The sequence below is a fragment of the Microtus pennsylvanicus genome, chromosome 1, assembly GCF_037038515.1.
Source record: "Microtus pennsylvanicus isolate mMicPen1 chromosome 1, mMicPen1.hap1, whole genome shotgun sequence".
Classification (NCBI taxonomy): Eukaryota; Metazoa; Chordata; class Mammalia; order Rodentia; family Cricetidae; genus Microtus; species Microtus pennsylvanicus.
Genome location: NC_134579.1, coordinates 53,716,789 through 53,735,225, shown reverse-complemented (window position 1 = coordinate 53,735,225; position 18,437 = coordinate 53,716,789). Strand labels below are relative to the sequence as shown.

At 37.6% G+C, this 18,437-nt stretch overlaps 1 protein-coding gene across 4 annotated transcripts in view; it reads right to left on the bottom strand.

The window, feature by feature from the left end:
• Positions 1 to 18,437, bottom strand: part of Cblb (Cbl proto-oncogene B) — a 180,490-nt gene that overhangs the window by 52,536 nt on the left and 109,517 nt on the right. For all 4 annotated transcript variants that reach the window (XM_075964244.1, XM_075964262.1, XM_075964271.1 and 1 more), the window contains exons 7-9: positions 15,356 to 15,493; positions 12,188 to 12,275; positions 9,567 to 9,698 (exon numbers count right to left, since the gene is read on the bottom strand). In XM_075964244.1, coding sequence (XP_075820359.1) covers positions 9,567 to 9,698; positions 12,188 to 12,275; positions 15,356 to 15,493 — 358 coding nt within the window. The remainder of the gene's footprint in view (positions 1 to 9,566; positions 9,699 to 12,187; positions 12,276 to 15,355; positions 15,494 to 18,437) is intronic.

Below are 18,437 nucleotides of genomic sequence, written 5' to 3'. Positions count from 1 at the left end.
AAAAACAAGATTGAATTCTTTCATTTTGGGTAATGTCCTTACTTTGATATGTTTAACACTGAGAGACTTTAAAGAAATCTAAACCTTCCTAGTAGGATTTGAAGAAAAGGACTTTAGGGGAACAGTCAATAATGAGTTCTCATCTAGGTGAAATCTTGCTGTAAAGGTTAAAATCTGTACTGTGTGTATCTATTGGCGTTCCTGTACAGACCTATATTAAACTGAGTCACTTAAAAAAGCTAGCTCTTCACGTGTAAGCTGAAAAGAAACCCAGGTTCTCTGTAACAAGAATGCAAGGCAAATGAATGAAACCTATGTGGATATTTCATTCATAATGCAATTTAAACATTATTATAGAAAGTTAAAATTAAAATATAGAGTAGAATGAATACATGCATGCACTGCCAAACTTTGACCAAGAATTAATTCCTGCCTGATCTGTTTCTTCTGGCTTCACACTTCCACTTGTCAATTATTTTGAAGCACATTCTACATATTATATAAATCTCTCCACATATATCTTAATGGGTACCAAAATACAACAAATCATCTAAAGATGTAAGTTCAACTGCCGTCACTAAATTCATTCCAATTGGATCGTAAAGCCGTATCATGTGCTAGTGCAGTGCCTGGAAGCTGTCATACTTTGAATTGTGTTCTTTTTGCCAGGTCAGTCTCCATGTAGCTCTGGCTATGGATGATCTGAATTAACACCTCTTTTTCTCCTAAGATAGACTGACTTTACTTTAGAAAGAGGAGGAGTTGAGAGGCAAAAACATCCTGGTAACACAAAAGAAAGACTGGATATGGTTCTTCTAAACAAGGGCCTAAGTTCTTGCTCCAACCTTCTTACCTGGCAGGTAATGAAAATTACTAATATGTGTAAGATAAGCAAATATGAGAGTAGATATCTCAAGAGACATTTTCTGATCAGTTTGACCAGAGTGACAAATTTACTGATAATGTAAGCAGAGAAGAATCTTAGACCTGACCATATGCACATTTCATGGATGTTAAATGGAAATAATTGCGCTGACTACCCATTTTGATTGGCAAACAGTTCCCACTGACTGCAGTACTGACTCTGTGTAACTTCACCCATCACTCTTTTTCTTTAACTACTGTCATATGCAAATGAGACAGAACCATAAATTTTCAAATGCCACTTTGGTTACTCTGCCCTAGTTTCTGTCACATGGTTGATTGAATGCAGATGAAGAATGTCTAGAAGAGACATATAACTCATCAGGATTGCACATCAATAATTAAAATAATGTTCCTGTCAACATATACTTAAGTCATGATGAAAGAACATATGTTATTGGAGAAGAAAGAACAATATATAATTCTGCTCTTAGTCTTTAATATGTGCACAATTTGTGAATGTTAAGAGGAAGTATTTAAGATTCCTTTTATTCTAATTGACTCAGTAGCTTTCACTTCCCTAATGTAGAAATACTTCAGAAGCAAAGGTCAGGGAAGTTACCAGTGAATCCTACAACTACCTGAACATTACCTATGTAATATACTCATGATACATTATCTCAGATTTATATACCAGCTATTAACACTAGGAGTTAATATTATAATATGCTATGTATACATAGCATAACTTCAAGTAAGTCACAATGGATTCACAATTGTAGAAAATAGTGAAAAATTAACATAGATAACCAATCTGTTTTATCATACACACTCTACATACGAGTACAAGTGAACAGTCCAAGTACCAACTTCTGCCTGAATCATTGTGTGTACTATTTATATACTGCTCAGATAGACACTATGACCTTCTGCCTGAATCATTGTGTGTACTATTTATATACTGCTCAGACACACACTATGACCCAAACATCTTCTTAGACATTTTAAGATAAGCATTATACTTACAATTTATTTGCTTTCAGAATTATTAGAGAAACACTTTGACTAACAGTCAACACTTTCTGTAGACTATGGTAGATGTGTGTGTGTTCCCAGGGCTGGGTGGATGCAAGCCAGAGGTTCATGTTGGCTGCCTTCCTTTGTTTGCTTTCCACTGTAGATTTGACACAGAGTTCTTCAGTAAGCCTGGAGCTCACCATTTGGTAAAGTTCCAGTCGGCAAGTCCTGGGATCCTCCTGAACCTGATCCGTCCCCTATAGATGTGAGCCAGGCTATAGGGATGCTAGGAAGCCAAATTCAGGTCCTTATCCTTGTGTGGCAAACACTTTCCAACCAAGACACCTACCAAGCGGCAGTCAGGCACTTCCTATCTTCTCACATGTACAGGGTCTATGGGAGGCCCCAGGACACATGTGTACTCATAAATCCCACACTGGAACACATTCCATATTGTTCCCATGTGCCTAAGTGAATGTGTGTTTTATCCTTATTAGTTACTGTAATTTATATCATCTTCCTATAATTTATGCAGTTTTAATTTACTATGGATATTTTTATTAATGTAAGTTACATGAAATAATTATATCAAGATATACAGACTTAAGAGTAGGTCAAGTCATTATTAAACGTTTTCATATTTCAGAGAAATTAACAATCACTTCTTATTGAAAGTAAGTGAAGATTCAGTGCTCCAATGTGAAGGAGACCTTCGTTTGCTATTTTATTATGGATGGGGGAAGGCTCTGGGGACTCAGCCTCTCACAGCTTTGATGTGGAAGATCTCTAGAATTGTACAGTAAATCACAACATGCTCCAAGGCATTTGAAATTAGAGCATCATTACTGGGCTTCTATCACCACCATAGAGCGGACAGTTACCCGCCTCTTATTAGAAGGTATAATGAGATAACACACCATTTAAAGGGTATCATTTGGTCATAATGACAATTAAGTGAGGTTAACTAGTTCAAAGCTTAACAAAGTACTGTACAAATAAATTCCACTTGCAAATAAAAATACCTTCAAAACTAAGCAGCTAGGAGGACTGAGGGAACATAGCAGTATCTGAAACAGAACTTACTTCTGGAGGAAGTCCCATCTTTACCAGAGATGAACATGATTTTAATACCAATGCAGAATCATTGCTGCACAACCACAAATAGAAATAAGGGAGGTGGGTGAAGTCCCCCAACAGGATGTCTGCTAAATGATACTTTCTGAAGCACTGTTATAAACCCATTTAGATGATATTATCTCATTTGTTCTCCCATATAGTCAAAGTCTCCATTCTAATTTCCCCAGAAAGAAAATTAAGGGTTTTCATAGTCTGAAAGCCACACGTAGTTAAGCAAGACTGTGCAGAGAATCAAGGCCAGGAGGCCCGTCTCAGCAGCGTAATCTTTCCATCCTAAGATTTACTACAATATAGTGATGAATCAATTGTATGCGTTTCTGGTCATTTATTGATGAAAACATTTTTGTTAAATTGTTATGCTCAAACTGTAAGTTTCAAAATAAGAGAAGCTATGATAGTCAACAGATATCCTGTTCAAATATACGGTTTCTTCACAGGATGATGGATAGCTTGTCTCTACAATCCATGGCATGACAGAAAGTGCTTTTCATCCTTCTGCTTAAATCTAGAGCAGTGGTTCTCAACCTATGGGTCACAACCCCTTTGGGGATCACACAGCAGATGGCCTACATATCACATTTAAATTATAATTAATAATAGTAGCAAAAGTATAGTTATGAAGTAGCAATGAAAATAATTTTATGCTTGGAGGTCACCACAACATGAGAAACTGTATTAAAGGGCTGTGAACCTAGGGAAGTTGAGAACCATTGACTAGAGCATGCTTCCCATGGCCCCAGAGTTGATGCTGAGCAGACATTTTACTCAATGCTACCAACTTTCAAACAACCAACACTAGAAAGGCTCACGTGATGGCGCTAAGGTTAAGAGCACTTGTTGCTCTTGCAGAGAACCAGGGCTCAGTTTCTAACACTCACATGGTGGCTCACACTTGGCTGTAACTTTAGTTCTTGGTGATCCAGTGTCCTTTTCTAGCCTCCAGGGTATCAGTCACAGATGTGGTAGACAGATGTGCAGGCAGGCAGAGCATTTATACACATAACACAAAAGGAAATCTTAGAAAAGAATGGTTCCCATCAGAATGTTGGAGTTGACAACTAATGTTTCCCAAGTGTCCATTTCCGTTGTGATTCAGATACCTAGTAGGAGGTCCATCATTTAGTTGGTAGATCAGACTCAAGCACCTCTTTTTATTTTAAAGATTTTTATTGTCCCTGGAGTGTGTGAAAAATTCAGCAGATAAAGGCACTTTCTGTCAAGTCTGCAGGCTCGGAACAGACACCGTTTGATGCAGACAACTGGCACAGATATAATCCCGGCACTCTGTGACAAAATGGGAGGTGGAACTAAGACGACTGGCCGGGAAGCTCTCTGGCCAGCTAGACTGGTGTCCTCAGCAGGCACCAGGAAGGCGAGAGCAGAGGTATGACTCCTTAGAGGGTCCTCTGTTCTCCTGTCCCCTCTCCCAGGCCTGTGCAGGCCCAGCCATGCCTACTCCACTCATGTAGCTCAGGATGTCACTGCAGCATTCTGGTCATTTCTCGTGTGCAGCTCCTTCAGTCCTCCTCGGGAAAGAGAAGGCCTCTTCACTCTACCACAACCAGACTCACTCAAGAAAAGAACCAACTGAAGCGAAAGTTTGAAGTAGCCATTTAAACGCTCTTAAAGGCAATTTTTCCCTTCCTTCCTTCCTTCCTTCTTTCCTTCCTTCTTTCCTTCCTTCTTTCCTTCCTTCCTTCCTTTTTTGTTAAAAAAAATCAGTAAGGGTAGAAATTTGAATATTGTTTTTTAAAAAGGTCAGATAATATCCATTTCTTACTAAGATATAAGCAGTGAACTCAATTTTCAACTCTCCCTCCAATGTTCTCTTTAACCAAATAGTATTAAAGCCACACTCATAGCTTTGTATGTATTCACAGTTTTCTTAATTACCATTTTGGTATCAAAGTCTTTCCTTCAAAACTGTCTGAGGAGAAATAGAGGGGGGGGAAAACACAAGAAATTTTTTTTGTCAGCAATTTAAAATACAACTGCCTAAAATTGACAGAGATAGTCATTTTGATTTGGGAGAGATGAACTCAGAAGCCACTTAACAGCTTCTGTAAAAACAGCAGCACAATTCTTTACTTGGCACTCTATGCGGGGACCAGCTGCATTGCGGGTGTTTTGTAGACTGTGCACACAGGGAGATGTGCCCCTCAGGACCGTGAGGATAAACGTTTCCTTAGGATATTACTGACATGGAAAGTGAGCTCTACTGACCGCGGTAGGAACTGTGAGGCCACACCCAGGGTCCTGTTGCTCCAAAGACCCTGGAGAGCTGATTGTTTAACTTTTTTGGTATTCTGGGCAAACTCATCCATGGTTATTCAATTTATTACATAACACAGATGTTTCAGAAAATGAAAATAGAAAAACAAACATCTGACACGTCTTTGGGGGCATGACGAATAGGCCATAATAATGGCAATCAAAGAGCAACCACTGACAGTCATAACAGCCACCACTACTGTGCCTTCCTTAGGTTTGCTGCTAATTATATCAAATTTAAGTCTCTAATGAATTTCAATTAAACCAAAACAGGGCATCGAATGAAAGACAATTTTAGCTAAAAAACACACTTTCTTGAACATATTAGGATTTACTGTTCACGTTCAGTGCTGCCTGCAGGACGCTGACTGATCCATCCTAAGATCTTGGCAGGCAGGCATTTCTCTAAAACCATTTTCTTATCAGCACACCCAACCAAAGAACTGTAAAGTAGGAGGAAACTCTGCGATGCTAACTAAAATTGCAGGAAAAGCAGACATTTGTTTCATGTAATTATTAGCAGCAATCTCATGTACAAAATTTTCAGGAGCAACTTTAAAGTAGAAACTAGGACTGAACTTTCTTTCAGCTCAGAAGTTGGCATAGAGACATCAGCTGCTCAAGAGCTAGTGAAGGAGGAAGAGGAGAAAAAAGAGGAGGAGGAAAAAGGAGGAGGAGGAGAAGAAGAGGAAGAGGAAGAAGAGGAAGACGAAGAGGAAGAAGAAGAAAAATTGAGAATGAATGCTCAAGTGTCCAGGTTTGCTTCGATCAAAGAGTATTATTATATTATTATTGGGTAACCACACAATAGGTTTTAGCTGTTCATGATTTACCTTAAAAACTTAACATTTTCTCTGACAGTAAAAGTGGACAATCCCATGAAATAAAACCAAGAGCTTTAAAAGAAAAAGAGAAAAAAAAAGATTCTATACTATATCACTTTGGAACACAAGCAAAGTAAAAAGACAGAAGCATCTGTCACAACGTGCCCTTCAGCAAAGAGCTCCAACACTCAGAAATCTCCCACTAAATCTGTGCCTTTAGATCCCAGGTTTGACAATACATTACAGAACAAAGGAATGTTCTAAACCCCCAGGACACAGGAATTCTAGACTATCACTTTAGGAATTTAAGCCTTGTCCTAATGACAAGCTATTTAAGAACAAGGGAAAGGGTGGCACATAATTCTTGTGAGAAGGTGGTAAGGAGAAGCCAGGTCTCGGGGCTGTCTGTGCCAGCAGCAGAGGGAATAATGAGGTTCACAGGCTACTGCACATGGATCCAAGGCTACAAGTTTTAAATCTCATTCTCAGAGGGAAAGCGGGCAAAGGTCTCTGTAGGATCAGCATCTTCTTGGGAAGAACTGTCCAGAAGAGGCGCTCCAGGAGGCTTTCTGCAGATGACCTACAACACTGTCCAGTTAGAGCAGTCTTATGCCCTCCTGCTTTCCTTCACAGCATCTAAGTGAAAACAACACAGTACCTATGTGTAGGATTCGAACATCAACAACCCATGTTCTAGATGGTATATGTGCATACCTGGAAACGTTTACAATATAACTGGGGAAAGCTATAGACAGTCATACAAATTAAAGCAGAATACTTATTGAAACATATTTTTGTGACATTTCAAATTAATACTGAAATAAAAATGGTGCCCATTTTTCCTTAGTCTATATGCAAAATCCAACAGCCAGTACAGGGTAACAGTACTCACTGATGGTGTAAGTTGAATTATTTTCCTTTTTTATTTTGAGGCTTGGTTTCTCTGTAGCTTTGGACTCTGTCCTGGAACTAGCTCTTGTAGACCAGGCTGGCCTGGAACTCACAGAGATCCGCCTGCCTCTGCCTCCCGAGTGCTGGGATTACAGCTGTGTGCACCACCGCCTGGCAGTGTGTCATTTAATGGGACTCATATCATTTTCACAAACAAGTTGGAAATAGTTATTTTTTAAAACTTTACTTAATAAGCTACTAATTTAGTATTACTTTCGCATGTATCTTCTACTAATTTCCCCAACCCTGTTTGCAGCGCTTGGTCATGTGTGCACTTCCTCAATTTCTAAATGCAAAACGGAGACGTACGCAAGCATTAAAAGGAGAAGCAGCAGAGGCTAGTAACTTATAAGTACTGCTGGACATATCGACATAAGGTCACTAATATCAATATAAAAACATATGCAAGGCATCTGGGGACTGACCTTCAGCTAGAAAGAGGAAGTACATACACCCTTTCAAGAATGTTCCATAGTATACACAAAAATCATGGTGATGCAAGGTGCATAGCAGTAACAATATAGAAGAAGCTGGAGAGAATCACATGCTCTTTTATACAACAGACTAAAAAAATAACTATCAGCTGTCCTGTAAGAAGTCTATAGAATAAACACAGTTTCTCCTATTACAATCATGCATACTTTCCAAAACCCACCTTGGGTTACAATGTAACTGGCACTTGTGAAGTGCATTAAGCAATCTCTTCACCCACCTACCACCTTCCTCCCCCATAGCGAGCACAAGTCAAACACATAAATCCCCATCATACATAACGTGGCTGTACCACACATTTCAAGACTGGGGCCTAAAGAAAACCAGCTGGAACGCACAACCCTAACAAAAGCAGAGAGGGAGGGCCCAGTGTGTACTAGCCTAAATTTATACATTCCATTTAAAGATAAGTAAATAACGCTTTTATTGTCTTTCAGGAACACAACAGAGGCATTATTACTAGACTGAACGCTTAAGTCATTACAGAACAGGAAGGAACACAACCTGGCCTCTTCTTGGTTCAGTACTCATCCCGTGATCCTGAGTGGGTCACAGGTGGAAAGTTCTAAACCCTCCTTCACAGGCATCCCGTGGGGAGGTGAAAGGTCAATAGCACTTTGGACCAGTTTATCTGCAAAGGTTAAGGTGCAGCTGGATAGACCTGACTTCCTTCAGCACATCACAAGTGATCACTGCTAAGTGCACAGAGTGAGTGTAGCTACAGAAAGAGCCACCCAGTGCCCATCTGCTTGGAATTGATTCTTGCTGATGCTGCATCAAGTCTCTTCCTTCTGCCAGCAACTCCCTGTGCTGTGCGGATTGATCATCAAAATGAATAGGATGCAAGAAATAAGGGCAAGGATATCGAGACAACTTAAAGCAATATATAACTCAAAAGCATGCTGGGGGAGACAGGCATGGAGATGCTGTACAAATTTCCTGAGGTGACAATGATGCCGATGAGCTCACAGAGGGCTATGAAAACCTAAATCAACTGTATTTTATCTCGTTCTTCCTCTTTTTCTTTCCTATTTTCAAAGTCTCTTCAGGGAGAGCAGGCCCCTTTTAAAACTATGAAATTGTGAAAGGTATTATATTTTGTCACCAATCTATAAGTTCAGTCAGTGCCATTGCCCTCTGAGGCAGCTTGTGTTGTTTCATGAACCCCCTAACCCATCTTCCCTTACATCAGAAGTTCAAGGTTGGAAAGAGAAGGCCAACGAGAGAAGGCCAAGGTTTAAAAATTAAAATTTTTTCTTTCCAAATTATATCAACATACTGCTAGTTTTAACAGGACCATGTTAAATAGCAAACTGTAAGATGACCTGATCAAAACAATCTCTCAAACAGTTAAAACTGAAACTCAGTTAAAAGACCCATTTTAAATCCCCAAATTTTGCAACAGTTAAAGATCTACAAAAGAGTCATCAGGGAAAAACAGCTTTCTCATGGCCTTATTCTAAAACATCAAATCATTTTGTATTGACTGCCTAAAATAAGTTACTCTTTGTAAGTTTCTCAAAATTGGAAAGAGCCTGTTTGGTTAGAAGCTGCTCCGGGGACATGGTTCTCAGACTGCCCAGTTTTGGTCTCTCAAGGCAGCTATCATGGACACAAGAGTCATGCGCTGTATCTCGAGAGAAAAGAGATCTGATTGACAGCAATAGCACAAGACTTATCTACTGTAATTCACTGTGCTCCAAAGTCTTTCCAAGAGCACAATCTGAGGAAGACTAAATGGACTCATTTGGTAAGTTAACATTTGTGTCATCGTGAAATTAACTGTATGACAGAAGCCAAACCACTTACAACCAACAGAAACTTAAGTTACATAAGTGAAAAAATACAAAATGCAGCAAAATGATCAATTTCATATATACACATATGCATACTATTTTAAATAAAACAGTTCTGAGTATTACTTCCTGAATCCTTAAGCCGTAGGATCCTAAGGGGAAGTGTGAGCGGGGTGAGGGGTGACAGAGAAGGGACATTGTCACTGCACGGTACCTGCCACGCAGTAAGGCACGAGGTGCACATCAGATGTCCACAAGGCTCAATCTTGACGTCTTTGTCATTCTCTGCGCAGATCTTACAGAGCTGGAAAGTGGAGCCCATTTCACAATACAGTTCATATTGTTCCTGGAATATAGGGAAAAGAGGCCGATGTTAACGGTTTTCAAGCATGAAATATTAATATCGAATTTCCTCAATTACAATGACTTCAGTTCCCCACACTTGAATTTGTCAGAATTAGGCTACCTTTTAAGGACACATTTTAAGTTGATATTCATAATTTGGTCTAAAAAATCAATTTTTAAAACATTTGAGATCTTGGCATTAATTTTATATAAATACACCCATACCCACACTTTTGGTTATTTAATGTTTTACTCCATTACTTTGTTTCAACAGCCACAGGGATTCTAAAGACAACCTCTACAGTTTTAGAATGGCAGTAAAATGACTTGGTCCTCCTCGCTTGTTTTTTGTAAATGTCACGCACTCATTTCACTTCAAGGCCAAATTGAAAAAGTGTTGTCTGGACATTACATTTTATTTCTTAGACATCTTAAGATGAAAGGTAAGCAATGTTTATTTGTCACGTGGCCACGCTTTCTGTAGCCAACAAGAATGAGGATAGCATGTAGGAAAGAGAAACAAGCTTGAGCCACAGTGAGACTCAGTTCTTTTCCTGAAGTTCAAGAGTAAATCTCCAAATCCAAAGTAAATGGGAAGTATCTATATTCACAATTAAAAACTGGCTAAGACGAGCTTAGATGTTTGGAAGAGGAGCCTCAATGAATAAGTACTGACAATTTCTGCTGGATAAAGAAAAGACAGGCTAGTGAATGCAAAAAAAAAAAGAAAGTTATCTTCAAGAGCTGTTTATAAGAGTGGCAAAGAAAGGAAAAACAAAGTTTGTAAAAAGTTATGTCACATTTCAGTAAAGTGAATGCCCATGAAATATGCATGAGTAGACGAAATAAATGGCGATGCTTATTCTGTGACTACTAACAACACTGCAGTGTTCAGTTTGTTCACAGACATCACACACATACAAGCACATGCACAAATACATACAAATCTCATCTGTTATGGTATTTGTCAGGCACATGAGACTTAGTAAAATAAAGGCAAGAGCAAGAAGATGAAACAAAGTGGAAAAGAATCATTACCAAAACAATCCAAAATAAATTATAAATGGCTGAGAACCCTGCACTACTGGAAAAGCGCTGAGGTCATCTATGACTGTCCAAGTCAGGCCGCAATTATAAAATGCTCAAGTCACAGGTAAGGAATTTATTGCAGTACAGTGATATTTTATGTGAAACTAAAGGGATCATGCTATTCTTGAAAATTTATGGATAGCTTCATTGATTTTTTTTTGTAGTGTTGGGGTTCAAAGTAAGAAATGTGTTTTGTCAACTAAGGTACATTCTCAGCCCCTACATTATTTTTAAAACATGGACTCAGAAAAAAACAATTTTCCATTAGCATCCCATTATACATATTAGAAAATATACTCTCAAACTGCTACACAAAGCTGAGAATGGTAGTCATATATTAAATTCTAAATGCCTTCCACGAGAGTACATGTACATAATGGGTATCCCTTCCACTTTAGCAAAGCAAGAGTACTGAAACCAATAAGTAGTTTTTAGCCTTTACTGTTTACCAAAGTATGAACATATTTAAATTATGAAAGATTATAAAATATTTTATATTAAAAATATTATTAAAATTTTTTGAGTCTTCAGAAAGACCATGTTAAAGTCCCCCTTCATGCTCTCTTCAACACATCAATAATTGCTAAGTTAACCAGCTATGTTTCTAGTTTGACAACTTTGGGAATGCACACTCATATTTCTATATAGTGGCTTGTTTTTAAAAAGTGGACTTATACAATAAAGGTTTTAAAGGTGAAACATTATACACTTAAGTTCTGACTCAACGGAGATTTGTATAGGGGCAGAAGTTCAGAGAACATGCAGGGCTTCTGCCCTCCTGCTGTTCACTGCACACAGCCATTGTGAGCAGCTATGGGTGAGTTCATCCACTAATCAACAGTTTAGGGTTTTGTGATCTGTTGCTTTGTGGGAAGCGGCACAGAGAACGCCCTGGTGGGCAGATCCTCCAGTGCACAGCAAAGTGGTAACACATGGTGTTTATTGCCAAAAGATGTTTTCATTTAGATTTTTGTCTTCACTGCAAAGTACATAAAGAGTTTTCCAAGTTCTCACTCAGAGTTCATAAGACTGTCAAAGCAGATTTATAAAACCGTATTACAATTTTAAGTGTTCCTCAGTACTCATTTAGCTTTAAAAACCTTAACACAAAACTCATCACTTCTTACCCTTTTTGTTTTAATTAAGGTTTTCTCCTTACATCTTTGCAGCCACATCTGACTTATCTATTTCTAGATAGGAACCAATAAGACAGCAAGTATTACCATTAACAACAAAAAGTTTCATCTAACATACATCATAAAATTTCTTTGAACTCTCAGAATTCTGACATTATAGTTTGAAATATTTGAGTGTGCTTTTGAACACAAGTAGGTAGAAGTTCACATATATTTCAGAGGTAGTAGAGGTATGTATTAATTATATTTTCAAAAATATTCTTACCTGTGTCACTTTTATATGATCATGAGGTGTAGGTTCGCACAATCCGGTTAAATCAGGGTTATAACTTCGTCCATCAGGATAAAGATAACTGAATTTAAACAAAATTTTATCATTTTAAATATATAAGGTTTTATAGCAATAAGTCTAATCAGGTTCTTCTACATTTAGACTCATGTTTTTATTTTTTTGTGAATCAACAACATATTCTTGCACTGTTTAAGCATATGAGATGCATAATATAAACTAGCCCAATATATAATCATTTTCAATCAAAATCTGTTAGTATTTATTTCTCATAAAGTTAAAAAACTATTCAGTGGTAATCTATATCCCATTCTAAAACTACTTAAATATATTTCTATCTACAGACAATTATTTACTTTCCTGGAAGGATCATATGTATCACAGTAATGTCATGTTAAAAATCACATGAAGAGAAAAAAACCAGAATGAAGTCCTAACTATGTCCTAAGCAGTTAAGCTCTTCCTTGGTGGTCTTTTCCACAGTTTCTTCGTTTATCTCTCCAAATCTTTCCGCTTCTGCTATATGGACACCAGTGCCCAGATGTGCACATTGTAAAGCATGCATGTTATAAAACCCAGAGAATTCCATAATCCCATATTTAACTGAGTTCAGTAAAATCACACACAGAGACATTCACATACAAGGTATTCTTCTCAGACTAGAATTTTGAGCTAAAGTTAAAATAAGGAATCTTCTTGCAATGTTCAAAACAGTGCTTAATTCTTATTTGAAAATATACTGAAAATCAAATTTATTGTCATTAAACGTAATTTTTAGTAAAATACGACTGTAATATTATTGCTGGTATAATTAGCCCAATAAAAGTGAATAAATTCCATGATTAGTTCTGTTGAACATTTTCTATATTATAGAGCTTAATAAAAATTTAAAGATAGTAGTGACTATTTTAATAAAAAAAAGTCTGAAAAATATTTTTGATAACATAATAAAAGCATTCCTCTTCAAGTGAAATATCTAGAAATATTAGCGTACACGACACTGGAAAGCTATGCTGGACAGACACCAGTAGTATAGAACAGCTAGAATTCTCGGACACTAGAACTGTGTGACTGAATATTCTCACACAGTCCCAGGCAGATCAGGCGGAGCTTCCTTTGATCGGAAGGAAAGGGAATGGATTCATGTGAACACTATACAAACTTAAGGTTACCACGGACAGCTAAACCTTATAAATATTAACTTGTAAAATAAGCAAAAGTGGGTACCTTCTTTTTATATCACGAAATGACTATTAAAAGTATTGTTACAAAATACTGAAATCATCAAACTACATACAAACTCTAGAAGAAGTCCAACTTGGAAAACTAGACATGAAAATGAAGATCCAGAGAAAGCTTACAAGATTCTTCTTAAACCTCAGTGTTTTGGTTCTCAGCACATTCGGAATGCCCCATAAACTACCAACCATGTCAGCCAGGAAAAATGGCATCTTGGCCTATTATCAACATACACCTGCCCTCTATGTCACACAGTATTGGTTCAACTGAAAGAAAAAACACTCAACCCATGATAAGTAGACCAGATGCCATCCTTTGGTTCAAGAAAATTCTCCCAAATCAATAGTATTTTTACTTTGTCCTAATCGACTGTGGGAGTTAGATTCAACCAGCCCATTGGTTTAACAATATGTCTGAGTGTGTATGAGTGTGTGAATGTGTATACACATTAAAAATTAATTTGCTTAGGAGTTTAGAGGGTTTGTTATCCTTCAGGAAATATTCCTAGTTGTTCCTTACTCATTTCTTTTTGCTTGGCTTTTGAAAAAAATTAAAAGGCATAAAATACAAACAAAGAAAATAAAAAACTAATAACAAACGAAACAAAAACAAAAACCACTCACACTGATCTATGCATAGTTTTGCCAAAACTTATACCTTCCTTGTAAGTGTGAAAAAGACTCTATCATGGAGAACCAAGAGGTTCACATAGAAATCTTTAATATAATAGAAGTCAAGCAACAAAGAACAGCAAATATATGCTATCTGAAGATAAACAGAGAAATGCACCTATGATACCACAACCTGGCATACATTTTCCATATAACTGCTTTCTTAAATCTGTGTGTCCTTAAAAATAACAGTAACACATTCTTTAAGGGGCAGGAGGAAGCATGTTTGGATTCTTGTACTTGAAGCACTCCAGAGACTGAGGCAGGTGGATGGAGAGTTAAAGGCCAGCTTGGGCTGCAGAGTGAGTTTAAAGGACAGGATGAAAATCTCATGAGGACCAAGTCCAATAGCCAAACAGAAAACAATCAAACAGCAATGGAAGAACTGGTTCTCTTCACATAGTTAACATCTACTTCTTGCTTCAATGTTTGAAAATGGTCGTCTTCCTTCCTTTCTCCACCCTGCTCATTTCTGCTGTTTAGTGATTGCTGTAGAAAAGGCAGCATCTCAATCATTTGCTCTCCACTATCTCCTGCCAGGCTTCAACACAGCCTTTCACCTTCCTGCAAGCAGGCTCATATGAACCTGCGTTGCTGAACAGGGGGAAGAGCAAAAGAACGAGGTGGAGTGGAGGGAGGGACACCGAGAATGCAGGAGGCCAAAGACAACAGGAGGTGACTGAAACTCAGAGGAATCGAGGGTACCGACCAGTTAGCCAAACTTTTGGGCTGGAGACATTCAAGGAGGAAAACTTAGTTATAGTAAAAGTTTAATAAGCAACAACTTGGCAAGAACTGAGTTTAGCATTGAAGTATAACTCTGAAATTTGGATTCATTATTAAGGTGAATAAAAAGACATGCAAGCGAACAGGTAGAAGATTAAAAAGGAGGAAAAAAATCGAGTACTCAGAACAAAATGCAACATTCAATTTTGTTTTATGTGAAATAATAGCAATGAATTACTCTAAGCTAGTAATATATGTATATATTATTATATTAATAGTATACACATATGTTAAAAGTTCCTTTATGTTTCAGCATGTTTTTTAATGGTGAAATGTGTCTACTCTATATAATTAGGGTGCCATAAAATGACAGCTCAGGCATGAGTAGCAAGAATGAAAGGACATCTATGCCTTAGGCTTGAGGTTAACCACAAACTACGAGATCATTAGCCTCACTCCCTGCTCCATGCCTAGGCAGAACACGTTGAACAAAGTGTCTCATACTTACAAGCCTTCCCTGCTACCGTCAATCAAGGCTTGGAATAAGGGCTTGTTATGAGGTATGGTCTGCAGGATATTGCCGTCCCCAGTCACATAGCCAATGGCCCACTGTCCCAGCCGAGTGCAGCTTAACCGGAAAATGTAGCTACAAAACATGATAAAGATATCTTCACTCACACTCCAAAGGCATGGCAACCACCAAATATTGTGTTAATCTGTTGTCTTGAGCAGAATCTTTTAGAATTCCTGACAGAAATTTCTATCCTTTCCCCCAATCTAACTCCATTGGGCCTTGCCGGTATCAATCTGTGAAAGAAACACTGATAATAATTCTTGTTCATTTAAGTATCTCTAGAGCTCTATTGGAAATAAATGAGGCTGGAAACTATCAGGAGATTTATTACCCCCATCCTTAGGGATGTGTGGGAATGTGGCTGCTATGATGCAGCTGCGACATAAATCATCAATGGAGAAAAGGAAGCAAAGAGCTAAATAATTAATTTATCAACCACAGAAACTGAACCAGGATTTCAATATATTTCTTTACCATTTAGGCATTAAAATTTGGTCACAGACCTATTTAATGTTTTCTTGTAAGCATTTCATAATTCATCTTTAAACAAATCTCAAAAGGGCTGAACTGTATCAATGACAAATTTGATAAATTTATATCTGCTAACCAACCTGCCAATCAAATAATTTTTCCATAGGCAGCCAACGTAATTTATACACTGGTCATTCAATGAGTGATAAATCTCCTACATTAATTCCCAATAAAAGAAAATACTGACATGGCTTTAAATTCATCACCATTCACTTATTCATCTCAGTACATTATCCCTCTTTATAGGAGTGTATGCCACTCAATCTTGCAATCATGATGTTAGTAGCTGGATTGTGCAGGCAGTCCATTAATCAGGGCAAAAATAAGTTATCTAAAGCCCACTGGATATTAAGTTGTTACATGAATGCATAACCATAAGGGGGAAGTAAGAAAAGTTTCTCATGTTTTAATATTTGATAAATAGAGTGCACTAAAAAACTTCAGGAGCTATATTCTAGCACACAGGATGGTTTGTCACTCGATTTAGTAACCTCCTATGCTTAGTGGAAGACTGGCAGTTCATTTACCAAGAAAACCAGGCTTTAAAGAAAAGAGGGATTGTGGAAAGAGCTGTCAAAAGGGATACTTTCCAATTAGTCTCAACAGATTCCCCTAAGAGATCCTAATTATAGACTATTGGCCTTTAAATTATTGATATTATTAATCAGAATCAGAAAAATATTTCTAGTCATTTCAGACTAATGGTTACATTAGGAAAACTGTTTCAAATAATATTCAGTAATTATCATTTGGAAGATCACTTGTTACATTAAGAAATAAATATAAGTGATCTTCCAAATGATAATCAATTACTGAATATTATCTGATATAGTAGAGAAACCCTGTCTTGAAAAACAAAACAAATATATAAAAGTGTCAAGAGAAGTAACTCAAACGTCAAGGAGATTAGTAAATGTCCTTCTTGCAAAGGACTTGGGTTTCTTTTTCAGCACACACACAAAATGGGACTCCAGTCCCAGCATATATGGTGCCCTCTCTGGCCTCTAGGATTACCTGCATACATATGGTCCATATATATATATATATACACATACACATTCACTAAATAAATCTTTCCAAAATATCTCACTCAAAAATTGATATAATGTTTCCAAATAAAGAATAAAATATAGAAATCTCAGAGATTGTGGGCACAATGTATTTGAGAAAATATGTAGAATTTGATATTAAATTATAGCATACAATTGCAAAATTGGATGGTTAATGTTTTATAAGTAATTATTTATCTATGTGTCTTGCATATTTGTAAATTTGTCCAATGTTACTAAACATATTTTCTTTTTCTCTGCACTGTCTTTCGGTGGTGTTCCTGATACCAGTCATTACAGAGGATGCTCAAGCCCTCCATAGAGAGCGTGCTGTTACTAACAACTTATGAGAGCCACACATGGCTACTGAGAACAATTTAGTCCTCGCAGGAAATTTTTGCTTCCATTCTGTTTGTTCCCCAGTTTCAAATTCTTTGCTGCTGAGCCTCCTGTGGGTAGCTAGTGCTCCCTCCCTTAAAAAGAAGTAAACACGCACTTTCTCCTTTAGCACCTGGCTCTCCAAAAGGGCACGATTATCACAATCAGATAAATCCGTTTCGCTTTCACAGGGTGGCTCATGATTCAAAGTCATTCTTGAGCCTAAAAGTCATTGACGATATTCTTTCGATTCTTGGTTCTTTGGAGGGGTGCTGGGAACCACACCCAGGACCTTACGCATGCTGGGTAAATACTCTTTCAAGGCAGGCAGCTAGTGTCTGATTGGTTGTGATCCAGGTAAGGCACTACTAAAGGCTCTCAAATTTCCATGGAGTGGACTTCAATGTTTTATGTATTGTGAAGCCAGAGAAAAAAATACTTTCTTAGAGAAAGGGCAGTCAGATTGACATTTCACAAAGCAAGTAATCATCTGTTCTTAAGGAGCTTTTCTAAACAGATTTTAAGCATCCATATCCCACCTCACATACGACAAATACTATCTATGGATTATTACGAGGAGTGAACCTTGAATGAAGCAAAATGATTCATCTAAACGTTGGGTGATATACAAATTACCTGACCATGACTCTGGGTCAGAACAGTTACTTCCCTACAGCGAAGGCTTCAATAGAACCTAATTATTTCTGTGCCACTGGTTCCTTTGAAGATGCCATGTTAGCCATGTTAAATGTTAAAAAACATGAGCATTTTCATTACCAGAAAAGAAACTAAACCTCTTGGCTCTGACTTAAGGCGACTGTATTAAAGGACAAGCAAGCACAAGTCTTCTGTGTCAATTTAAGCCCATGTTCGTAGAAAAGGGACACTTAAATAAAGACAAACAAAATTCTCCCACAAATTGAACAACCTAACTACCGGTACAGTGACATAGTTATTAAAATTAAAGTCTTCCAGAAAAAGTCTCCAATGCCACTGATATTGTACCTAGGACTTTGCCTGCTGTGGTTTAGATGCCAGTGCCCAAAGGCTTACTGTGT